This window comes from Dryobates pubescens, chromosome 15 (genome assembly GCF_014839835.1).
Source record: "Dryobates pubescens isolate bDryPub1 chromosome 15, bDryPub1.pri, whole genome shotgun sequence".
Classification (NCBI taxonomy): domain Eukaryota; kingdom Metazoa; phylum Chordata; class Aves; order Piciformes; family Picidae; genus Dryobates; species Dryobates pubescens.
Window position 1 is genome coordinate 7,880,282 of NC_071626.1, and position 26,533 is coordinate 7,906,814.

General features: G+C 48.2%; 1 protein-coding gene across 1 annotated transcript in view; it reads right to left on the reverse strand.

Moving 5' to 3' along the window:
• Positions 1-22,222: 22,222 nt before the first annotated feature.
• The window catches only part of CACNA1I (calcium voltage-gated channel subunit alpha1 I), a 187,210-nt gene continuing 182,899 nt past the window's right edge, over positions 22,223-26,533 (reverse strand). Inside the window, exons 35-37 of the mRNA XM_009902560.2 lie at positions 26,263-26,431; positions 25,564-25,760; positions 22,223-23,802 (exon numbers count right to left, since the gene is read on the reverse strand). Coding sequence (XP_009900862.2) covers positions 23,101-23,802; positions 25,564-25,760; positions 26,263-26,431 — 1,068 coding nt within the window. The 3' untranslated portion in view covers positions 22,223-23,100. The remainder of the gene's footprint in view (positions 23,803-25,563; positions 25,761-26,262; positions 26,432-26,533) is intronic.

A 26,533-nucleotide genomic window follows, 5' to 3' on the forward strand; every position in this document is an offset into this window, starting at 1 on the left:
GTCATTCATCTAACTCTGAAGTACAGCTGGCTTCACATCAGAACTCAGCTAGGTAGCGGGACATCGTAACATTGTACACCGGAGTCAGAGAGGAAAATGAACAGTAACAGGTTCTAGGTGAATTAAAGAGCAAATGCCAAGTCAGCAGAACACCACTTCCTCCAGATGAATTTAAGTGGAAGATCAAAGACTGCATTCAAACTCGTGTGGAACAAGCTACAGTATCCCTAGTCATTAAGCCTTCAGGTTTACCTCTGAACGAAAACACAGCACCTCTGGCAGCAAAATGCCTCTACCACAGTGTCAGAGAGGGTCCAGATGTCACTCCACGAGTTAACAACATTCATTTCTAAACCACCTGCATCCTCAAAGGTCTCCCAGCCAAATATCAATCAGTGAAGCCCAGTGAAGATTAATATTTCTGAAGAGCCACTATGATCACAGCACCAGCACAAAACTGCTTCTAACACACCTCTTAGGCCAGGAGTGCTCAGTATGGTTTCTGGGACAGGCCAGTTAGGCTACAACATGTGCTTGCTCTGAAGTCTGTGGTCAACAGCATGATAGAAATGAAGTATGAGGTTTTGCAAAGCCAAGCACCAGGTCCTGCACTTGGGTCACACCAACCCCATACAATGCTACAGGCTTGGGACAGAGTGGCTGGAAATCTACCCAGCAGGAAAGGAGCTGGGGGTGATCATTGACAGCTGTCTGAAGATGAGCCAGCAGTGTGCTCAGACAGCCAAGAAGGCCAATAGCATCTTGGCCTGTATCAAGAACAGTGTGGCCAGCAGGAGGAGGGACCTCTGTACTCATCACTGGTGAGGCTGCACCTCAAATAATGTGTTCACTTTGGGGCTCCTCACTACAAGGAGCACATTGCGCTGCTGGAACAGGTCCAGGGAAGAGCCTGGACAACAAGTCTTATGGAAAAGAGGAAGTGAAGGGAGATGATCATTGCTCTCTTCAAGTACCTGAAAGGAAGTTGTAAGGGGGTGTGTGAGGGGGTGGTCTCTTTTCCCTAGTTTCAAGCGATAGAACAAGAGGAAACGGCCCCAGATTGCACTGGCAAGGGCGGTCCTGCACTGGAATAGGCTTGACCAGGGAGGTGATGGAGTCACTGCTCCTGCAGGTGTCAAAGAAGTGTAGACATGGCACTTCAGGACATGGTTTAATGGCTATGGTGGCATTAGGCTGACATGATCTTAGAGGTCTTCTCCAACCAAAACAGTTCTGTGATTCTATGCCAGCATGACTGCACGGAGCAAAGAGGGATTGTATTTCTGTGGACCCCACTAGCTAGTTAAGACAAATGATCTCCCCTGGCTACTGGAGCTTGGAGATTTGCACAGAGCTTGCTAGCAGGCCAGCACAACCATCCAGGAACTAAAATTTTAGTTGCTACTATTTCTGTAGAAATGTGCTGCTGCATTCTAAATTACAAAATACATGTTATAGGCAGGAGCCTTGCTCTCAGGTGGCTCTTCATTTTCTTCATTGCCTGAGTGCCCAGCTCTCATGTGCGTGCATCATAACAAATTGCACAGATTGAAATGACCAGCATTTTATTCAGAAATTTCTAGTGCTGGATGCCTGAGGGCATCAGCTCTGCTCAAAAGCTTTAATTCTGATTGTTTGCTGTTTCAAGCCTCAGAATGCACGGAGTTGTAATTGATTCTTGCTTGGAAGCTTTTGTTTGCAAATGAAGGCTAGAAACATTAGTGTAACACCATCTTGGATACTGCAGAGCCTAAACCTGCTCCACAGACTAAGGGTGATACCCCTGCAAGAAGGATTTCCTTTCTGTACCTTACAATACACAGCATTTCTGAAAGGTCCATCACAGCACTGGAATGAGGACTTGCCCTTGGGTAGCCCCATGCCTCTTCACACTTCCAGCAGGCTTGGAAGGTGGCAGAAACATAGGACAGTAGAAAGGCAAAGTGTAATTCATCCTTCCTCCCAACTACAGGATAGCCAGGCAAACCACTTTGTGCTCTTTTCCCAGAGAAAGCTGCACACAAAAACTTCAGTGGGAATAACCTAGTGGGATACCTGGACTGGCATTTCATCCAAAACCTGGAATCACCACACTCATAACCGATGAAGAACTGCTGCCAGCACAAAGTGAAGTGCATCCCTGCTGAAGAAACATCACCTTCTGTCACCTTTGTCTGTCCTGGTTTTGGCTGGGGCAGAGTTAATTTTCTTACTAGTAGCTGGCACAATGCTGTGCTTTGGGTTTAGCATGAGAACAATGTTGATAACACACTCATGGTTTAGCTGTTAGTAAGTAGTGCTTATCTTAAACCAAGGACTTTCCATTTTCCCATGCTCTGCCAGCAAGCAGGTACACAAGAAGCTGGGAGAGAACATGACCCAAACTAACCACAGAGATCACAGTATTGCCAAGGTTGGAAGAGACCTCAAAGATCATCAAGTCCAACCTGTCACCACAGAACTCATGACTAAACCATGGCACCAAGTGCCACATCCAATCCCCTCTCAAACACTTCCAGGGATGGTGACTCCACCACCTCCCTGGGCAGCACATTCCAATGACGAACGACTCTCTTGAAGAACTTTCTCCTCACCTTGAGCCTAAACTTCCCCTGGTGCAGCTTGAGACTGTGTCCTCTTGTTCTGGTGCTGGTTGCTAGAGAGAAGAGACCAACCCCTTCCTGGCTACAACCACCTTTCAGGTAGTTGTAGAGAGCAATGAGGTCACCCCTGAGCCTCCTCTTCTCCAGGCTAAACAATCCCAGCTCCCTCAGCCTCTCCTCACAGGGCTGTGCTCAAGGCCTCTCCCCAGCCTCGCTGCCCTTCTCTGGACACGTTCAAGTGTCTCGATGTCCTTCCTAAACTGATATTCCATACCATAAGACATCCTGCTCAGTATACAAACTGGAGAGAAATGGCCAGGGATGGTTGGATTGTTGCTCAATCACCAAATGGTGACCATGGTGCATCATTTGTCTTTTGTCAGTGTCTATTTCTCTTTGTTGTATTTCTTTCCTTTATTATTATTAACCACCAATTATTTTATTTCAGTTATTAAGCTGTTCTTATCTCAATCCACAAGTCTTACTTTTTATCCAGTTCTCTCCTCCATCCCACCAGGTTGAGGTGGGGGGGAGTGAGCAAGCAGCTGTGTGATGATTAGTTGCTGTCTTGGGTTAAACCATAGGACTGTCCTTGCCTCCCTTCAGGCTCATAGCACAATTACAGTCAGGCTGCAGGCATACTTACCCTCTTTTCTCCACACAGCTTCTCTGCCTCATTCACGCACATATATCGATAAAGGCACTGTTTTCCTGTGGTCAAAATTATAACCTCAGACATTTTCGACTTGTAGTCAAAGAAGATTTGACTAGACTGAATTCACCTTTGAAGATTAAATAGGAACATGGCAAGGTGTTGAAATCAAAGCTATCACAATCAAAGACTGAAAATCTCCAGCTATGTCTTGAGAGACTTGATCTGGAGATAAGAGAGCCCTTCCAATTTAAGGAAGAAAAAGGAGAGTATTGAGCAACTACTGTGTGACTCTTTCACCCCCAAGTCCTCCTATAATTTCTCATCTCCATGCAGCTTTTTTTGTTCCTAAAAGCCATCTTTTTTCCCCCGAGCTATTTACTGTGGCATACTAGCCTGAACGCAGAAAATACCTCCCCAAACCAGGCAGCTTTACTGGGACAGACCCAAGTCAGCCAGCACCAGCTGATAAGGAAGAATTCAATAGAATCTATTCTGCAGTTTCTATCCCTGGGACACTAATCTGGAGGCTAATAAAGCAGTAATCCCTTGCTGATCCGCAGGCTCCGTTTCCCCTGCTCAGCCCCAAATCATTGCTCCTGGTTATGTCTCTGCTCTTGCCACCCTCAGTTTCCCTTCCATCTCTGCTTCCCCATCTTGCCTTGTCCTTGCTGGTGCATAGCTACCTTTCAGGACTCACCTTACAGAGCCATTCATATTTAGCTATTTCAACCTTGCCTCCTGGATTATTGCTATCCCAAAGATATTTTGTTTGCCTTTTGAGCTGGTGGGCTCAAGCTTGTCTTACAAATACCCCAGGTTGGGAGTTGCTTATGGCACCCAGGGAGCTGCTGAGAGCCAGTGTTAGGAGAATAATTATCTTCAAAAAGGGCTCCCCCTTGCCCAGGCACCTTGACCTGCCCCAGATTATGTGCAAATGAGCCCAAGATGAGATCTCAGTGGCAACATGACAGGTCCCTTTTACTCTGCCAGCCACTCATTCATCTGAAACAGGAAGCCATAAGTCACACCATAGATCAGTCAACCCTCTGGTTCACTTAAACTTCTTGCAAACACTGCCAGCAGCCACAGGTAAGGAGGGAGCAAGGGAATGAGATGTGCATCCATGGATGGCAAAGCATAGGGCTGCCATCCCAGGCCAAGTCCTCTAATTTGGCCTCCATGTGGCCACAACCAAAAGCTATGAAGAAAGTAAATTATCTTCTGTGTCAGTCTTATCATGCCCCAAATAAACAGAAATTGCCTGAGGAACTACAGCATAGGACTTAACATACTATAGATGAATATTATGCATTCCTAAACTTTTGGATTTTCTCAGTTACCTTTCACATGTCCAGCCCAAAGAAATGTGGCAAAGATCCTGCTTCCGTGCTGGTCTTGGGCAGGGGTTAGTTTTACATCATACTTTCACTTAGCAATGATCTGGAGTCCCAAGCTTGCCATCTTTTATTTAATTGGATGTCCTTTGAACAAGGTTCCATGTTTTAGGCATCCCAAAGGGGCTGATATAGGGAAAGCTGCAGTGCCTTCTTTCTTACCTCTGAAAAAGCATACCTGTAGCCCACTGCTAGAGCTCACCCCAAGACAAAGAGAAACAAGAGCTGTAAGCAGATATAGGAAGAGAGACCAAAGTCTCCTAACACCTATCAACTGGTAAACACAAACTCACAGAATCATAGAATTGGTTTGGGTTGGAAGGGACCCCCAAAGGTCACCTAGTCCAACCCCCGTCTGCAGTCAGCAGGGCCATCCTCAACTAGATCAGGTTGCCCAGAGCCTTGTTCAGCCTCACCTTGAACGTCTCCAGGGATGGGGCCTCAAACACCTCCCTGGGCAACCTGTTCCAGCATTCCACCACCCTCATGGTAAAGAACTTGTTCCTAACTTCCAATCTAAATCTGCTCTTCTCTCATTTGTAACCATTGCCTCTCATCCTATCACTGCAGGCCTTCGTGAACAGTCTCTCTCCATCCTTCTTGGAGGCCTCCTTCAGGTACCGCTTTCAGCAGATGTTTTAGGATGTCAAATGCTTTTACTAGCAATGAGTACCAGGACTGCAAGGGATATTACTGGGTAGGCTGCCAAGCAGTTGTGAGCTCTCTCCCTTGATTCAGGAGATAAGAAAGGCTTCTCATCTTCCATGTGGATTTAGCTTTACTCCAATTTTTGAAAACAAAGCAGCACTTGAAGAGATCTAAGTGCTTCAAATCACACAGAGATTCATGAAACACAGCCCAGCCATGGTGGTCACCCCTGGTGGTAAAGTGCTATTTAAAGAGGACTAAGAAGCTGGCTACAATCCTCATTTTTCATCTGGCCTTCCTGCATCCTTTTCATCTCCCCCACCCTGCAGATGCCAAGGAAAATGGATGCACTGTAAAGATTGACAGGTTGGATTATTTCAGCTGTTTCTTTCCTGCCTGTTAAAAAGGAATTGAAATACAAGAGCAAGTGCACAGAGCATAAGCAATAGGATTGCCTTAAAGATGTGTGAGATGATTCTAATGCCTTATCTGCATCAGCTATGCATAAAACTGGCTGTAACAGTAAACCCCCGAGCTTGAAAGACTTCTTTCCCTCAGTGAGGCCTTTCAGAGCTGTCCAATAGAGGTCACCAGTACTCAACCTCAGCAGAAGCCCAGCCCCAGCAAATGAAATCCTGGACATCAGACCTCCAGCCGAAGAACTGTGCCCTCAACAAGAGAAGAGAAGCAAGCAGAAAGCATACAGCCTTCATCACCTATTGTAAAAGAAAAGAGTGGGAAAAGCAGAGCTTTGGAAAATAGGTGCACGTGTGTTTGCTGCAGATTTGAAAGAGGGAGCCTGGAGAGCCCACCAGGTGTGGGGGCAAACAGACCTTGCCTGCAGTGATCAGAGCAGGCTCATCCAGCACCCCCGGCAGAAAGCTCAGCACAATCATGACTTCTTAGATAAAGGCAAAGATTAAAGCAGGCAAATTATGCTCCAGGTGTTAAAACTGCCAGGCCATTTGGGAGTTGATTTCAGCTGCAAACAGACAAACTGCAGAAGGCAAGGCAACCGCTGACCAGGGCATGGGAACTGAACGCTGCTTCTGCTCCCTTTGGAGAGCCATATCCCCATATCAACCTACCCACCCTCCATCCCTCCCCCTGCGGTGGGGACCACTCCTACTGCAGCCAGCGTGGGACACCAGGAGAGAATATCCATGCTCTGACACTGTGAAACAACACAGCATTGTCTGTCTGCTCTGAGAATCCAGACAGGTCTCAGCCAAAGCTCATCCTCCTGCCACTGCACAAGGGGAAGAACACAACACATCCCTGCTGTCCCTCAGCTGAGTCTAGGAGGAAACCTGGTAATCTGGTTCAACCTGGGAGCATAGGCAGCTGATGTAAAGGGACATCACATCATCTCATAGCTCTTGAGAAAGAAAGAAAAAAAAGCCAAAACACCTCCACCTTTCCACAGTCTATCTGCTGTGTTCTGTGGCTGATAACCTGCCTGCAAGCACTGCAATTACATTGGATCCCAAAGCAGGTGGGCAATTTATCAGCCAGCTGCATCCCTCCCACACACCATCATTCCCTTCTGTCTTGCAATGAGGAGAATTTGCCACCTCTCTCATTTCCCTGCCAAGCACACAGGACCCTCACTGCTCTATCCACAGAGCTCTTGGCTACCTGTTGACCCTCGAGATGACATGCCTGTATTTGATGGTAGTTTCCTGGACAGGATACAAAGGCTGCGATGGAGTCATGCTGCTACATCAACATCTGAAGACACAGAAGTCAGGCTGTGACCTCTTCTGACCCTGTTTCCCACTCCTCCCTCTGAAAGATCAAACCTGTGATGGCAACCCCTCCAAACGACCATCTTGCATCTGTCCAATTGCTCCTACCCTGGCAGCAGCTTCTGTCCTTAAGCACCCGGCTAGCTCATTTGAGCTTGCAGGCACAGGGCACAGCATATGTTTGCTGCATCTCTGTCTGTATGCTCTCTACAAACCCTTGGCAGCATGGGGAGGCAGCACACAGAGGTGACAGGGGGCCAGCAAGAGGGGAAGGACATTTGTGTGCTGCCTGGGTTGTCCTCCTGATGAAGGACAATGACAAGCCAGGATTCATCGTCAGCAGCTGCTCCCTTTTAACTGCTTGTGATGAATATTTGCCAGAGGGGAGGGGAGGAATCACAAAATTATCTGTTGGGGTTTTTTTCTGCAGCATGTTTTCCTCCAGAGAAGAGGCCAGTCTGACAGCCACTCAGGCTGCCTCTAGCCCGTGTTTATACCCAGTTGACAGAGGCACTGTGAGGTTGTATGGACAGATACACATCTCACTCACCTCAGGACTGACCTGCAGAAGGCTGGGAGTAAAATCAGGGAAGGTGAAGGCTGGTGAAGGCACTGCTCAACATTGTACTGATTTTTCTGACCTGGCACTGACAGATCCAGAGTAAAGAGCAGTGCTGTTAGACCACTCCCAAATCTCAGCTTGGTGCTTGTGACCTTGGTATGCTGCAGACCTGTGCTGGCCCTACAGTGTAACTAAACCTGAGAGGCTTGATGCCTCTCTTCCAAGGACTGCTACCCTCTGACACTTCACTACTAACAGGCCAGCTGTTGCATTAGCCAGACTCCCCAGGGGTCATGAAACAAGTCTGCCTTTATTTTACATTCACTTCACTCCAGACATCACCTGCAAGAGAGCATTCAGCTTGGCAAGCCTTAGCTCATAGACAAGATCCTAGACTCTTTTAGGTAGGAAAGATGTATAAGATCATCAGGCCCAACCATTAACTCCATTAACTTCAGAGAAGGAGACTATCTGTTGGCATCAGGCCTGGTACCATGTAAACCAGCCCACAATAAAAAAACCTACAAAATTCTGCTGGTAACACCAAGCTTGGAGTCATGTATTGATTTCCCAGCTCTTCCTGTTTCTCTCCTCATCATTCCTTCCAACTGAAAGGATAGAGAAGAACACTACTCGTGCTCCTGATCCCTTAATAAGCCACCCCAAAGCCCTGGAGTCTCTCTTGAGTCCCTCAGAACCCTTGTTGCAACTTCATCACTGCCTACACCTGAAAAATCAATAATGGATAACATTCTGGGGGTGATAACAGAGTAGGAAGCTTTCTTTTCACATCTTTAACCCATGCCCCATGGAGGCAGCAGGCTCCCCTAAGAAGCAGGTCCAGTCTGCGTATTAGGCTTTCTGTTTCTCCCAGCAAGGAGTCTCCTGTGACAATGTCCCATCTTTCTTTCTTCACAGATGTAGTTTTGACACAGGGCATAGACAGATTTTACCTTGGCAGTACCTCCACGTAGATGAACTATTGTTTAGTTCCACTTACACACCTATTATACAAGGGCACCTTGAGACTGCAGCACAGCCAAAGCAGGACTCAGCAGAAGGGATTCTCATGAGAAAGAGCCATTTCTTTTCCCACCTTGCTGCTTCCCCCACCTCAGGAAGGTGAGACAAAAATGTGAGAGAGTCTGTTCCACTCCATCTCTTCTGTCTATGCTGCACATCACCTTTTACAGCTCTTTATTCTTTCTTGCTGTTTCAGGTTTGGCACACAGCAGCACGTTCTTGATTTCCAGGCTACATTTGCCAACACCTTTAAACAGCCCTCAAGGATAAGGCTGGCCAGCCTCCTCTGCTGAGCCCTGTGGTTTGGACAAAACACAGGTGAATTTACTTTATTGAGCAGTCCCATGTGGGCAGTGGGGAGCAGGCTGCAGGGTTTTTTTCTGCCCTCAGCACTTGCCATACTTGGGGTTTGGACTGAAGGCAAACTCCTGCTGGAGGAGCAGGTGAAGCAGCTGCTCTGTTGTTTCAGTATTCCCCACCTTCTGAGCTGGGAAAGCCTTAGCCCCAAGGACATCTAGTCTCCCTTAAGAGGGTGGCAACAACTCTCCAACACACTAAAACACAGCTCCTACAAGTTCTCATGTGTACCTTAAGGCTGACAAGCAACTCCACCTGCTCTGTAGTCACTGCTGGGCATTGCCCATCAGGTTTTTCCACCTTCTTCCCCATCTGTGATAGAGTCCTCTGTAAGCACAGGCATTTTGTGCAGCCACTGATGGATGCTGATGGCTGTGGGTGGGAGGGTGACTAAGCATGAAAAAGGACCCTTTCTCTGAGGCTCAGTGGCTTGGAAGAGTTTTCCTCAAGGGGAGAGAGCAGTACAAGCACAGGATTGTCCCTGTCAGCCAGATTGTTTGCCTTACCCCTGTCCAAGTGAGTGGGAGAGTGCTGTCTGCTTGCATTGAAGCCATTGCACTGTTGATAAGCTGCAAGCAGGCAAAGAGTTCACTTGGGGAAAATCACAAAGCATGGCAGCATAGGAGAGGCTCTTTTAAAACATTTCTTCACTTTTGATAATCACAGTAAGAAGACCTTTGATGAAAAATCTATACCTAATAAAAAGTTTAACAAGTCCAAGGAGATATTCTGGCTTGCCCAGACCGGTTGGTGAAAGCCTGAGACTTGCTCACCAGCCCTCAATATGTTAGTTGACAATGTACCTGAGAGAAAAACATGACCCAGAGCTCCACAGGTTTACAAAAGCATGGCTGTTGGGAAAAATCTTTTAAGCTTCTGGTGGTAGCAGCCACTGCTCTTTCAGTGGTAGAATGAAGCCATTCACCTCCTTTGGAATAGGGAATTGCCAAGAAAAAGGGAAAAAAGTATCTGCCTGCATCAGTCCTGCAATCACCCAGGCTGGTCAGCCTGAGTTTCCATGGTGTTTTCAGCAGGAGCTTAAAGCAAATGGCAAGGGCAGTTTTGATGGAGTACAGAGAAAGACAGATGCAGAAGATAGGGAGGAAGCCAGGGGAATGTGTCCTGCAGGAAGTGTCTTGCACAACACAAAGCAAGCTAAGACCATTAGGGCAGCTGTGTTCAGGAAAACATGGCTTTGCATACACTCCTTGTCATTAAACAAAGCTGGACCAAGGACAGACTTTGCTCTAATTTCAATTACTTGTCACAGAAAACCCTGCACTCCTGAGCTAAGTCACTGAGGTCTGAAAGTAGCACTGGTTGCTGGAAGGAATCTGGGAGAGTCTGCCTCTCCTGAAGCAAGCACCATGAAGCAAACCCTAGCAGAAGTCCTGGTAACACAACTCAAGGTACAGTGCATATAGAACTGCCACATGTGCTCAGCGTCTCCATCTCCAAGCCCAGGGCACACAGGATCAGAAACTCAAGCCATCAAATGCTTAAGAGTAGTTATAAAGTTTGCCTTTGGGCACCACTAGCCCAGACATCTCTACTTCCAAACCCCTCTATGGCCATAAGCACAAAGATGTACGCAAGATATAGGCCCACTTTCACCCTACTGAAAAACAATCACAGCACAGCAAACCCACAGCCCACATCACACAGACATATAGATGGAGGGGAAAAATCCCACCCTTGCTACTGCTGATGGCACCCATCCCCAAACAACTCAGAAAATGCCATAGCCTGAGCAGTACTGCTTTGCAGTCCCAGCAAGAGGCAGGTGTAGCAGCAGGAAGGAGACTACCAGCCCCCCCCCCAAACACCTCCACCACACAGGCAGACACACAAACTTACCTTTCACTCCTTCCTTCACAAGCTGTCTTATTGCCATAGCAACTGTAATCCTAGGTCATGCAGCTGGGGGGGGAGGAAATAAATAAATAAATGGGGTACAAATGAAGATACACACTGTCACCAAACACAGCCTCAGCGCTTAGAACCTAATTTTCATTAAGGACATAACAGTGGTTTTGCATAATTATACATACATTAATGCCCACCATGGCCATCTTCACTTAAAATTAATGGATTCAGTTCTAAATAAAAAGCATTGCTCAAAGCAGTTTAATTTTTGATGCCTTTTTCTCTTCTTTTTTTCTTTAAAAAAGGGAGAAAATACTTCTAAAAGCTCAAGTCTTACTTGCACAGCCTTTTTTTGTTGTTGTTTTAATCCTGAGACTAAGAGACAGGAAAATGCAAAGATTAAGTCAGGTCTCAAGTAGAAACTTGTCATGAAGCATACTGAGAACTTTACTACTTCCACAATATGAGGAGTGAGGTTACAAAAAGGAAAAAAGGAGGCCAGATACTGGAGCATACCTGCACTTGAGACCCAAAGGAAAGCATCTGCTGGCCTTTCCCCTTGCTGCTTGCAGTGAAAGCAGTACAGGAGCATCATACTGAGAAGTGACATACCACCGTGGGTCACTGAGCACGAGTTTAGCTGGCACTAGACTTTACTACAGCTTGAGGTCAGTGTTTGCAAGAGGAGGTTTATTTACTCTGATGGCACAGGCATGAGAGACAGCACCCAAGGGAGAGCCTCAGCTAAGGAAGCCTTGGAAAGAAGAACTTCTTCTCTCTCCTGCTCTTTATTTGTCCCTGCTGCCTTCAGGTTCTTCCATTACCCAGTAATTGCAACCACCCTGAGGCTGGTACCTTCCGCCCCTCTTTATTGTGAAGTTTCCAGCTGGAACTCATCTAAATGATGGGGAGCCCTTGGTGCTGATCAGACCTCATCTTCACCAGTTCTACCTGTGGGGCAGTGCCTGGAGGGTGATTAGTGGCACTTCAGGCAGCAGGGAGCTGGGTGGATAGAAGATTTGAGACCCCCCCAGAGTGAGCTGTTTCATTGCAGCTCTAAGGATGATCACCAAACCCTGACCTGCTGCATGCTGGGCTTGGTGTTAAAACAAAAGTGGTATCCTTAGGAGATGCCTCTTCTTTAGTCATATCAATATCCTAGCCAGGGAGTAAAGGGAGATGGCACTACCTGAGTTTGTCTCTGCAGAAGCTTCTGTAATTCTGCACTTACAGAAAAGGCAAGGAGGAGTAGGACAAAAAGGAGAAGAGGGCTGAGCTTGAGGAAAGGGTTTGGGGCTGAAAAATGGGTGGAGGAAGGAAAAAGATGTGGAAAAGCAAATGGAAAGACAGAAGAAGACACAGAGAGATGTCTGTCCTAAATAGTAACAGAAATTCCTCATGGCTGTCAGTCTCCAGCTCCTCACTGTCACTAGCACACAGCAAGAGGAAAAGAAGCTGAGAACAAAGCACAGCTTATGTGGAAAAGAAAGCTCCCTTCTCACCCATGTTGCTGAAAGAAAGAGAGGACTTCAGTGCCTCTGTGCCCAAGCATGTGTCCACTGTGGCCAGGGTCTTGCTCATCCTCCCCTCTGCAAGCAGGGAGCCCTGGCTGATATGGACCTTCAGGAACTGCAGTGAGTCTAAGTGTGGCCCCTTCACTCCACTCTGCAAACATCTCCTGCCCAGGACCTGGAAGTCCAACTCTTCATGATGAAAAGAGAAACCTCATCTTGCTTCAGGTGCTGCTGGTGACAAACAGATTAACTGATTTGTTTGTATTGAAATAATGAGCATAGACATCTCACTCTTTTGTGCTTGCTGTGGCTGTCCTTCTTTCTCAAGTGCTACCCCAGGAAGAGAAGATACTTTTTACAGAGGTCAGACAGAGTCTGACAAAGTCTTGCTGGTCAGGAGCTATGAGCAAAATGGAGGGAAGAACTCACCTCTCCTCCAACCGCTTTCTCCTCCACCTTGTCCTTCAGGCTGAACCCTGGATGGGTAGCAAATCAAAGAGTTGTGTGTATGTGTTTTGTAGCCCACATGGGCAGAGCCACCTCAGCTGTGATCTCACAGCAGGGACTTGTGTACCTGCCTCCTTCAGCCCACAGGCACACTTAGGAATCCTGTATGTGCAGTGTGACCCTCTTTCTCTGCCCTGGCTCCCTATAGAAAGGGACAGACCAATGGTGCTTAGCCTGGCCTGCAAAGTACTAGGGACCTCTGCAAGGTACCTTGGAGGGTGGTATCATGGTGTAGGAACAGGAGGGAAGGGAAGCAGGTGACTTGTTTCAATGTTTTGCTGAAGTTGTACAGCAGCTCCTGACCAGATAGAGAATTAGAAGACATGGGGAGCCTGTACTGCTCAGTGCAGTGCTGGGCTGCAGCCAATGCATGTACACACTGGGGTAGTGGCTCTCCTACCCACTATGGGCCCAGCTTTGCTCTCACATGTTCCCACAGCAACAGAGAGGCATTCACATTCCTTCTTCTCTCCTGTGCACGCCGATTAAAATCATGCTCATCACAAGTGCCTCAGCTTGAGCACCCAGCCCTTTAATTGCTGCAATGAAGGATACGAATGTAGGCGATTCTGAGGCCAACAAAGCAGAAAATTAGCATTTAGCATGAAAATGATAGCACTGCATCATCACCAGTGCCAAGCAAACAACACAACAACCTCTGCTGTCTCTTTCCCTCCCTACCTTCGTGCTCGGACCTGTCAGGCGCTGCAACAACCCCATGGGACCTGCCCTTCTGAGGCTGCCACCAGGAGACCCAGGGCAGGCAGGAAGCAGGGAGTCAGCATCTGTTTTCTGCCTCTGGACTTCTGATGATGAATCAGATTCATGCACTCGTTTCTGAGGTAATCCTCCTTCAAATGTCAAAAGTGCCACATTAGCTGCTGCACTGATTCCTGCAATATTTGCAGAGCAGAAAAATGCAGTGGTTGGAAGCATGAGGCTGAAGGGAAAAAACCCACACCCTCGAGGTGTCCCTCAGGGTGAATCATCCTTGTCTCAAGCCAAGAGTCAGATCTTCACCTCCTCCAGACCCTTAACTACCTTTCCCCATCGTTAGTGTAAATTCCCCCCAGGCCTTTTCACCTCTTTATTACCTAGGCTGTATTTTTGCCTGGTTGGACAAGAATAAATCTTAAAATGCTGTGTCCATCCAAGCACAAAAGGAAAGGCTGTTTACCAGCCAGGCTGCTATGGAGCCAGCACACCCAGTCCCAGGGCCTGGGGTCACACTAATGGCCAGTGGGTCCCACCAGATCAGGACATTGGAATTAGCCGGGCTGGAGGTGATGGCTCTGCCTTTGTGGTGGTCACAGAGCAGGAGTATGGATGCAGCCTGAAGGGATCACTCTGGAGCAGGATCCAGAGCCCTGGGTTTGACTCCACTCACAGAACCAGCAGCTGCACAGGAACTTCTGCTTTGTTGTGAGATTTTGGGCTGTTCAGCCATGTCCACATCAACGATTCCTGGGACTGAAAGCAAAATCCCAAGTTATGAGTCAGATTTCAAACAGGCTCTAGATGTTGGGGCTGGGGATAGGAGTTCCTGGTTCCTGGTTCCTTCTGGCTGTTAGCACTGTTTCCATTTCAGGTAGATAATAACTAACCTTCTGGATCTGTGGGCAGCACAGTGGTGCCCACCACACTTCCCCACCCCAGCTAGGGCTCTGCACATCAGTGGTTTCTACCACAGAGAGCTGCCACGTCCATGGCCTTATGTAGGTGCCAGCATATCCTTGCCCCGATGGAATCATTGGTTATGAAGTGCCACAGCTCAAGTCTTGAATTACAGATGGACAAGTGGCTTACATGATGTGAGGAGGGCTCTGGTGTTCCCCTCCAGTGCGTGTTCCCTATGCACACACGCACACTCCGTATACACCCATGGTGGCTCCAGCAGCCTCAGGTCCCTGCAAGTCTGACCATGCCATCTGCTGCAGCTCCTCACCAGCCCTGTCATCCCTCTTTCTCCTCCCTACAGACACTGCCCTGTGCAGTAGCTGTGGGCAAGGCTAGTGTGGATGGCAAATGAACTGCACCTGGCTCCTCAGGATGCAACACTTTGAAGTTACCCATTGCTCCAGCTCGCCCCAGGGTGGGCAGAGACCACTGCAACTCATTGCAGACAGGGATGGAAATGCTGCCCAGCCACTGCCTGTGTAAGTGCTGTGGGGACTACTGGTGAGCAGTGCCCTCTGTGTCAGCAGCTTGGGCTGCTTACTGCTTTAGGATATATACGCTGGAAAAAAAATAGACCAGTGGAAGATGTGGTTGCAAACCACAGCCACCCTGAAACAGGTACCTGCCTGCACCCACATAGACACCCACACACGAAGCAACAGTGGCTATGGAAGCAGAAGAATGAATACTGAGCAAACACCAAGGGATTTTTAGAATAGTTTGCCTGCCTTATTTTATTCAATGCCATTTTGTTGTTTGTTGGTTTCTTTCCTCCACCTTCCTTCCCTCCCCCCTTCCTGATTTATTTCCTGTGCCTGAGCTTACTGTGGCAGCAGAAACTAATCAGTAGCCAATGATGATTAAGTCTCTCACCTGTCTCTACACTCAATGGAAGGTAATTTTATTTAAGTCTGTGGCAAGCAATGTAAGTGCATGGAGCCAGGCTGTGTGAATGAGGAGGGAACAAATACACAAGGTAAATTTTTTACCTGTGCCACCCCATTTATATTGCATTTGATTCTTTCTTAGAACTATCTATTATCTAGAGTGTGTGTATTATTTCTGAGTGTAGATCAGATCTTGAAACAAACCCTTCATAGGGCTCAGATAAGGAGCTGGGAGAAGTGCATAAATGGAAATATAAATTAACTGCCTGTGTGAAGTTGTAATTGAAAGGGGAAATGGAGTCACCCAGGTCATTGTTACCATCCCAATGATCATCAGATGCAGCTAAAGTTGACAGTGGTAATTTTAAAGGAAAGACCACCTGTACTTCATATCCAAAGCTGTGATAATTTGAAAACAAGGCTTACACCAAGAACTTGCAGGGTAATAAAATTGCCTACCTGTCAGCGACATAGTTTGGGTTATTACATGGTGCTTCTCTTCCTCATGTGTGAGTGAGCATCTCTAAGAGGGCACTTTGCAAAAGCAAAAGCTTGGATTAAAGATGTTTCAGCCATCCACATGGTCTATGGTATTGCCAGTGATTTGTTTTGAAGCATCTTAGCCCATATAAATGTTTCTGACTGAAAGAGGGGTGGCTGTCCTGCCTGCTTATGCTCAGAGGTTGCCAACCCCCTTTTTGGAGCTGCTCTGCCAAGCTCTGTAAAGCAACAGTGCTGTTGTCTTAACAGAAGGCATAAGAAAGGTAAGAGGAGGAAAGTTGTGGTAGCAGGGCAGTAACAGGCATGGTCACCACAAATAGGTAACTTAGAGAGCTTTGGGCAGCCTGATCTAGCTGAGGATGCTCCTGCTTACTGCAGATGGGGTTGGACTAGATGACCTTTGGAGGTTCCTTCCAACCCAGACCATTCTGTGAATTTCATCCAGGTTAAATAAGCTGGAGGAAAAGGAGAGGAAGAGCTGCTGAAACTTTGCACAGTGCGCTGCAGGCACCAACCCTTCCCCAGCAACAACAAAAAAGCACACACACAAAAAAACCCTCTAAACAAACAAAACACACACACACAAACCCAACAACAAACACAAACCAAACCAGAGCCACAGTATCTTTCAAAGATTTCAGAGATAATATAGATGACTAAATTAGAGTAGAAGAGAATTAACCAGGTTGGAAGAGACCTTTGAGATCATCAAATCCAACATAACATCCAACACTATACAATCAACTAAACCATAGCACCAAGCACCCCATCCAGTCTCTTCCTAAACACCTCCAGTGACGGTGACTCCATCACCTCCCTGGGCAGCCCATTCCAATGGGCAATCACTCTTTCTGTGAAGAACTTCTTCCTAACATCCAGCCTAAACCTCCCCTGGTGCAGCTTAAGACTGTGTCCTCTTGTTCTCGTGCTGGTTGCCTGGGAGAAGACACCAGCCCCCACCTGGCTACAACCTCCCTTCAGGTAGTTGTAGAGAGCAGTAAGGTCTGTCCTGAGCCTTCTCTTCTCCAGGCTAAGCAACCCCAGCCCCCTCAGCCTCTCCTCACAGGGCTTGTGCTCCAAACCCCTCATCAGCTTTGTTGCCCTTCTCTGGACACCTTCCAGCAAGTCAACATCTTTCCTAAACTGAGGGGCCCAGAATTGGACACAGTATTCAAGTTGTGGCCTAACCAGTGCTGAGTACAGGGGGAGGATGACCTCCCTGCTCTTGCTGGCCACACTGTTCCTGATACAGGTCAGGATGCCATTGGCCTTCTTGGCCACCTGGGCACAAATGGTGTTGGCCAGAGGGGTAAAGGGCTCCAGTCTCCAGGAAAGTGTCCTTGGAAAAACAATGTCTCACTCACTCTATTATTCTGCTCTGTGGACCATGAGACAAAGAGAGAGATGTGTCTGCTGACTTTGGAGACTACAGACAAAACCACTGAAGAAAAAGATTTGTATTCCTCTGTGCCCACAATGCTGCACAGCAAAACGGGAGCAGGAGCTGAAGCCTGCTGTGGTTTACATGGCAACAGCCCAACTGCTAACAGGAGCAACTGCATAGGGTGCCGAGTCCTTCCTGCTCCTACTAATGTCATGAGCATGAACAATGCTCAGCAGGTTTGCTGCCGTGCAAAGCGACACCGAGGATGTGCCTAGCTGTAAAGTTCAGCTGTGGAATCCCATTGCTGCCATAAGGGAAAGGGCAGACCGCTGCTGGAGCGAAAGCAGAGGCACGCTGCAAGCTGGAGGCTGGAATGCTGAGGGGGTGGGGTGGTGGGTGGAGGGGTAGAGCTTCTAAACTGAGCACATCTGCTCTGCAAGTGGCCCAGAAGCATAAATATTGAATATCATATTCCCAGCCTCTGCTCAAGGTGTGACAGGATCTTAGAAGAAATAAACAGGGGGCTTGGAAATATGCAGAAGGAAAACGTGCCACAGAAGAAACATTCAGGTCTGAATGAGTTTGAAGAAATAATTCAAAGATACAGAGATACTGATTTCCTGCTGGAAGCCAGTCCCTTGCAAAGAGCAAAAATAACATGGAGAAAAATTGGAAAATAAGGCAGATGTCCTAAAATAAAGTATTCATGAAGACCACAGAAAGGCATATTTGGACAGTCAGATCACAGCAGATTGAACTGGATGGCACACAACCAGGGGCCTGACTTTGCAAAGCACCAAGTGCCTCCTACAAGGAGTGCTTGTGTGGTTTGGACTGTAGGTAGTCAGAAAACCGGCATGGTTTATTTTTTCCTCTTCTCTGTGAAATTCCTGTGATGAGAACAAGCAAAGCAAAGCTGCTTACCTCCATGTCTTGCATAACAAACGTTAAGATTGTAGTTACTTTGGCTAAAAATCAAATCTCTGCTCCTGAGATGCTGCTGCAATAACTTTTGCTCTTGTTAAAGCGAGTGCACAGGGCACATCTCCTGCAGCACCTTGCAGGCACCTCAGTGCCTGAGGACCCATCTTCAGTGCCCTGAGGGGTGGATGAGTTGTTTGGTGTCTTGAGGGAACAGGCACTAGAGGCCACGCAGGACACAATACTTCTGTCACACACTGGGGGAGTGTTTTGCACACCAAAGCCATTTTGGCAGGAAGAATTTCATTATGAGAGAAAAGGAAATTAGAAGGTGTCTTGGAGTCATCTCAGTTTTCTGTTTTGCATTTCTTTTTGTCAGAAAAATTATTTCCTGTTCAACGACAGCTTCAGCCCCCCTCCATCCCCTACCCCAAGGCCTGCTCAACTCATATTAATTTCACAGAAAGCTGGTGGTGCTCAGTCCTCTACAGGGCCTGGCCTCACAAACTCCTCCCCCCAGAAAGCAAAACCAACCAACTGAACCAACCCAGATGTGCCACACTGCCAACTCCCTATGAAAGAAAGCAGTGCTCATACTGGCAATCATTGCCCAAGTGTCTAATGTCACAAGGAAACTTCTGGTAGTAGTACAGAAGACAGATGAAGATGGAGAAGCCACAAGAAGAAGTATACCAAGCAGTACACTTAATTCATTTGGTAATGCTTTGACAGAGATCTCAAGCACAAGCCCTATGAGGAGAGGCTAAGGGAGCTGGGATTGTTTAGCCTAGAGAAGAGGAGGCTCAGGGGAGACCTTATTGCTGTCTACAACTACCTGAAGGGAGGTTGTAGCCAGGAGGGGGTTGGTCTCTTCTCCCAGGCAACCAGCACCAGAACAAGAGGACACAGTCTCAAGCTGCACCAGGGTAAGTTTAGGCTCGAGGTGAGGAGAAAGTTCATCACAGAGAGATTTGTTTGCCATTGGAATGGGCTGCCCAAGGCGGAGGTGGAGTCACCGTCCCTGGAGGTGTTCACTTGGTGCCATGGTTTAGTTAGTCAGGAGGTGTTGGGTGACAGGTTGGACTTGATGATCTCTGAGGTCTTTTCCAACCTTATTGCTTCTATGATTCTAAGAAATATTAAATGTGGGTGAGTTTTCCACAGGCAGGTTGGAGTGGTTGAGGATTTTGTATGGCAAAGAAAGTGAGAAGCACAAGAGGTGGGCTGTGCTCTGTTGGTTGGAGGACCAAGCTGGCCAGCCAAGACACAAAGAGTAGGCCATGCCTAGCTTGTTGGAGCAAGGCATAGCAGCAGTGTGTGTATGTGTGGAGGAGCTTGCCATTGAAGAGGGGGAGGGACTGCTTTCAGTGGCAGACATGGGGGTGAGCTGGGCATGAGGCTTGTGTGGTAGTGGGACAAAGTAGAGCCATCTTGGGTTGAGAATGGCAGAGAGCCTCCTGGCAGGAGATGCTGGCAGTATGGTCCCTTGTGGGAAGTGGGGAGTACGGGAGGCTGAAAAGATGCCTAGGCAAATCCTGGGCTGCCCTCAGGTGTTGTCTGGGAGGTGGGTGGGTGATGACAGAGGTTTTTCCTGGTGCCAGCCACCAGACAGAGCTGGGAAAGGCAACTCTTGCCAGGAGAAACTGCACAACCTGCCCTACCACAGAAATCCCCAGCAAAAACACTAGGTGGTTGCTGAGTTTTACTATTATGCTTCCTCTTTGGGAAGGCTGGATATTTCCTTCTTCAAACAGTAAATAATTAAAAGAGAGAGACAAAATATTCTCTAAAGATAACCTAGTCTTCTGTTTCTATGGCAACCTCCTTCCTAAGCCAGAAGCCGTTTTCTTGCATCATGTGACAGAGGGTGAAAGCCCTTTCTGGGGGAAGGCAGGAGTGGTGACATGACCCTGTTGGGAGGCAAAGGGGAGACATTGTGCACAGCAAAAGGACCATCGTAGATCCCGAACCACAAGAGAAATGAAGACTTTTTTCCTTGCAAGTCACTTCTAGGGACAGCTGAGAATAAGCTGAAAGACCATTTATCCTAGGGGCTGTCAGTCACCACCATCATCTTTCCCACTGTCTTTTGACCCTTCTTCCCTCCCAGCTACCCCAAGTGCAGGCCATACTTCTGGCATGGCCAAACATCAGAGTAACTTTTACCACTGCACTGGTCTCTGACCTATCTTCCATTGCTGAGTCAAAACGTTGCACAGATCACAGCTGCCAGGCCAGGTCAGAGTCCCCACTTCAAGTCCTCTTAATGTAACCCCTGCATGAAGTGCATGAAGTTGTCTGGGATTTGGATGGGTTTTAACCATTCAGGTATTTTTGGTAAGCCCTACTGAAAACTTTGGGTTTGAGCCTGAACTTTGTGCAGCCCAAGTTCATTGTTCAGCCCTTAGAGGACTGAAACCCCTCTCTCCTCTGTGCCCACAGGTGAGCAGGCAGGGGAAATTCACCCAAAGAACCACCAGTGCAAAAAGAGCATTTAGAGACCCTTATTATTGCTTTAATAAATCTGAATCAGCATCCTTTCTGCAAGGACAAGGACCCAGGCTCTCCTGTCCACGGCCCACAGGCTTGACTTCCCTGCAGTCGGTGTGCACACCTGCAACACAACAAACACTCCCTTCCAGTGAATAAATCAAGTCCACAATTATCCTTTTCCTGGCTGTGTTCCCATTTGACACACTCTCTGTTTACAAACCCAGTTTGTAAGATGCAGCAGCAGCTTAAAAATCAGACAGGTCACAATAAAACCACAACATCTGTTTTGTGCTGCCCACTTCACAGTGCTTCATATGCCAGCCAGAGAGCTCTGGGAGGGCTGCAGGGAGCCTCACGATCTGATGCAAAAAAAGGGACAGGAATCCTCAAGGGTACTCTGAGCACTGCATCAGCCTCCAAACCTCCCTGTCTCCATTGGGTTGCTGTCCTTTCCCTGCGGCCCTTTTCATTCTGTCTTCTACATACCTTAGTGAAGCTTCCCTGGGTGTGGTAGGTGACATCCAAGATCCTTCATGACCCCTGGGTGACTGGGTTGCCTACCCACCTGCAAACTTAGGAAGGGTACAAAATCTTGGAGTTGCTGCAGGGTGAGATCCAGGCTGGCCTTGGCCAGAAAGGAGGCACATGCAGTCATACTGCTGGAGAGGAGAGATATGGTCTCCTGAGGTCTTGATGTAACCACACCAGAAGGGGATCATGTCTGCCCAATTGAATCTTGGATCCCAAGGCAGGCCATGGTTTGAGGAGTCAGTCTGCCCTTGCCTTCCACACCACAGCCCTCCACACTCACACTCCCCTTTCAAGGCAGAGATAAGGAGAGGCAAAGTTCTCTTTCTCACTCTCCCCCATTTCTCCCGCTGGTGAGAGCCAGTGAGCCTGGGCACAGCACACAGAAGCATCCTTACACTTGTGCACACACACACAGACACATTCACACATGCACCAACATTCCCTGCTCTCCGTGTCCACAGCTGGCACTGAGCAGGGCTCCTCTCAGCTACACTGAAGCAAGTCAGGAAAACATCAGAGGATGGAGGTGATGCAGGAGAGGAGGCAGAGCCACCACGGAGCCAAAGATATTCTTGTAGGCTCTTCCCATTGGGACTTGGAACAAGGTTAGCTCTCAGCCAGGGGACTGACTACATTTTGTGTTGTTGAAATCCCCTTTGCTTTTATTTGTCCTTGTTTTCTTTTGAGTTCTAGGTGTTGTCTTCTTTTAATATATAGCTACAGATACAAAAATAACAGATAGGTTTCTCTAGAGATGATTTTTGCACCTTTGGGCTCCTAAAACAAAACATCACAATTACTGCAAATGAAAGGGGGGCTGGGGAGGGAAGTTCAATTTCATCCCCCCCTTTTTATGTACCCTTCTTCTCCTCCCCTGCCTCTCTCAATTCAAATTTCTCCATGTGTCTTGTCTATTTTTTTTTTTTTTTACCATAGCAATTTCCTGTCTTTGGAAAACAAAAAAGACAAAGCCAACAAAGCAACAAAAACATGCCATGTAGCCCCCATCTTCTCCTCCCATGAGCATGCCCGCTGCGTTCACACATTCCGCTCAAAGCGAGGTTTTTTCGCCTCAAAACGTTTCCCGTGCTGCGCGGCTGTTTGCTTTTCCCTGCTGCCGGGGCCAGATTTTCACCTGCTGTACATCAGCGTGAACCCACCTCGAGCCAGAGCTCTGCTGCTTTACACCCACAGAAACACACAACCGAGTTCTGCCAATTTAAGCTCGACCTGAAGATCTAGCCCACAAGTTTTAATGTTTGAAATGGAAGCATGGACAATAGGGAAGTTCCCAGAAACAGGCAAGGCAAACCCCAGATGCTCTTCCTTTGCCGCTCACCCTGCTAAACTCTTCCCCTTGCCCCCACCCTCCTCCTTGGTGGAGCATCTCCTTCAGCCCCTGTTTGCTTGTTCCTCCTTAGCACTTTCTGAAATTCATAATCTCTCAGTAAAAAAAATAAATAAATCGATCTCTCTATATATGTATATAACTAAACAGCTGCCATGACAGTCACCTGGCTGGAGGGGCTCATCCCTCCCAGCCCCATGGCCTTTTCTTGTCACTATAGTCTCTGCAGTGATGGTCCAGGTCTTGCCCTCGGGCAGGACTGTTCCCGTATTGCTTGCACTCTCCCACGCCTCTGAGGTACGGTACCAGAGTATTTATTCTATATATATATATTTATGTATATATATATATTTATAAATTTGTTTGCCTGGTTCTTTGTCTTGCAAATCCTTTGGAATTGCTGCTGCTGCTGGGGAGAAGTTAGTGAAACACGCTCCCCGTGCCGGCGGCTGAACGCTCCCTCCCTGCACCCCAGGGACCCTCATCTGTTCCTCTTGCTGACTCCGTCACCCAGATCCAGCTTGGACGGGAGCGGGGAGCCGCGGTCCCCTGTCCCCAGTCTGCCGGGGACGTCCGGCTTCTTTCCTTCCCCAGGCGAGGAGGTGTCCTTGCACAAGTCCGTCACCCAGGAGGGCATTGAGAGGAAGCCTCGGGGGTCGACGGTGTAGAAGGGCTTGGTGTGGTGGGCGGCGGGGCGGCGAGGCGAGGGGCTGGCATGGAGGCTGCTGGTGCTGCTGCACTTCTTCACCAGCGTCAGCCCCGGCGGTGGAGGCGAGAAAAGGGAGGTAAGCGAGAGGCTGCTGAGGGTCTCCGAGGGCTCGCTGTTGTTGCCACCCCCCCGCAGGCTGCTGCCCGCCCCCTCCTCGTCCGAAGGGTCCATGGAGTCGTGGTGGGTGCAGCCGGGGCTGGTGCTCCCGCCGCTGCTGTGGCTGCGCTGGTGACAACGAATGCTTCGGAGGCTGAAGAGCCCCCGGCCCCGCAGGCTCCGGCGGCGGGAGGTGGGGGAGAGGGGGACCGCCAGGGGTCTTTGGCTGTCGGCAGGTGGCATGGGGCACAGAGCCACCGGGAGGTCGAGGGTGCATTGAGGAGAGTCGCTGAGGTTGAGGCTGTCCTCCATAGTGGTCTGTAGGCTGCCCGCCGAGCTGCTGCTCCTGCTGTCCAGCGACGTATCGCTCTCGGGGGCCTGGGGAGCAGGAGTGTGAAAACACAGCTCTCAGCAACAGGCGAGAGAATGTGCCCTTCTTTATAATGCGAAAATGAGCCACAAATACAGGAAAAGCTGCAAATCTCCAATTCTTCTTTCCCTCTCCTCTCTTGGGGAGGGCAGCTATAAACCACCTGAGCAATGCTACAAAGCCCCTTGGGCAAACTGCACGACAGGTTTTTACTTCTAGGGGAAGGAAGAAAGGTTTTAATATTTTGAGCTCTGGTGTCATTTCACTCCAGGATGAATCTTCCCCTCCTGTGTGAAATACTTCGCCAGAGGGAAGGGGTGCTCTGCTGGGCTGACCTTGACCACTTGTGCTCCAGGAGGCAGTGGAGCTGAGGCTCCCTGTGAACCTGTCACACAGGCTGCAGGCACATCAAACCCATCAGCTGGACAGAAATCAGGGGACTTCCATACACAGACCTCAGGCTCTCTACCTAAACCTCCTCTCATTAAAAATTCAGCAGTGCTAGGGAGGAAAAAGAGGCCTCATGATTCATCTGGCCAGCACTGGTGGTGGTGATGGTATTTAGGGCAGAAAGGATAGGTACCCTTCCAGCAGGAAGGCAAAATAGCTTTAATTTCCTTGTATCAGAGCTCAGTTAGTAAAGCTGCATTTCTCTTGTTCCTAGGAAATTGGTCTGTGCCATAAGATCATAGTGCAGGGACACAGCCCTGGGAATGATCCATATAGGACTGGAAGTAGTCTCCTGATCTGTAGCTATTTAATACAGTCTCCATCACATCCTCAGAACTTTGCCAGTTTATCCTTTCCAACAGTTCAATACTTTTGTCCCAGTGGTGTGCCAGCTTCAGAGATCTTCCTCCTCATGTCTAAGCTTATACCAGAACTTTCAACACCTCAACAACTCCGTGGTCTCAGCTTGAGGCTAAATTTATCCTTGGTGAGTTTATGCACATTGGTATTGTACCAACAGTGTCTGTCACACAGAGCTAGATAACATCTGATTTTATTTTTATTTTTCAGATTGTCTGGAATAGAGTGTCCCTGTACTGCTCAAACAAATTGTTCAGGGAGTACCTTCCAACAACAATAACAGGGATCTCTACTGGACTTTCATCTCTGCCTCTTCTGCTCTTCAGAGACACCTGATGTTCCCTCAACACTTTTATTCTTCTCTTTCATTAGTGAGAAATAGCTGCCTTTTCAGAAAGAGATAGCACCCCTCTGGGATGTAAGAGCAGAGGCAGGGGAAAACAGCATGCTCAAGAACATGGTGTGTGGATGTGGCATGAAGGGCTGTGGAGGAGGTAAATAGGGAGAAGCCTGTTCCAGCCTACAAGGGGCATGATCTGGAGTCACAGCACTAAGAGAAGCCAAGGAGGATGAGTAGCTGTCATTTATCCCTGTCTCACACTGTGGAGGTGTCTGCAACATGCTTGGTGCATGGGATCCAGGAGTGAGCTAAAAGGTGATGTGATTTTTGTCTTCATGTGGGACTAGCTGTAGCTGACAAGCTATTTTTTGATTCAAAGCAGAAGATAGGATTTCAAGGGGTAAGAGCAATACAGCACCCCCTTTCTGTACAATCTTCTCTCTAATTTTCTTGCATTCTACAGTCCACTGTGCACCTCCAACAGATCAGACTGAGGTTATCCAGCCCATGGCCACAGCTGCCTCTCTCTTTCCTCTGCCCTCCTCTGCATTCAGCCCCCTGTATTTGGGTGTGATGTGAAGATCAAGCTTTGCTATCAGTGGGAATCAGGGGTCCTCACCTGATGAAGAAGTGAACAGTTCACACTCGGAGATCTCAGTGATGCCCATGAGCCTTGCAGAGAGATCTTGGGAAGGTTGTGTGGACTTGAGACTTTCTCAGGCCCTGTCTGGGTGGCAGAGATGGCTGGGTGGAAAAATTCTGCAGGTACAGGTAACAGAGGGCAAGACACACCTGGAGAAAAAGGGATGGGAGGGACTGACAAAGCAACAGAAGAAAGGGGGAGGAGAACACAAACAAACAAACAAATAAGACTGAAAAGTCCTCTGATTGTATTTGGTGCCTTTGCTGCTGTGTTCTGCTGTCCTACAAGTCCGGGGGTGGCAGGGGGGACATTTAGTAATATACACTCATGGCCCAAATGCTTTAGACTAGTGTTCATACTATGAGTCATACTTTCTACACAGAGACCAAAACCTGCATCAGACCTGGAAGATCTAACACAGCTTAGAGTCATAAAGCAACAGCCCAGCTTGCCTTTCCAGCTGCTGCTCTCAGAGAATTGCTGAGCTGTAAGGCTTTGATGCAACTACAAATCACTGCCTGCTCCTCACCCTGTCAGCTGTCAAACTGAAAGCTAATTCTTGGTTAGTGTAATCCTACATCACATTAATTCCACACCAGGCAGGGGGAAGGCAGGAGAAAGGTAGATGAGCTGAGCCAACCCACACACCTGGAGAACGATGAGAGCCATGCTCACCTTTGGTAGTTTCATGTGTCAGCCAAGACTGGACTGAGTTGAAAGGAGTTTTCTCCATTTCACACAGGTAGCTATCTGGGTTTGTAGAGCCATCCTCACTGGATACTGGGAGCAGGCATTCCCCCAGCTCACCTGCCCCATTGGAATCAGGACTCTCCTGCCCATCCTGCTGGAAAAAGTAAGTGAGGACAAAGGCTTGTGAAATTTAAAGGCAAATAAGAGAGCAGACTTGTCAAAGCCTCAAGAGGAGCTTTGTGAACTCAGCAGTTCA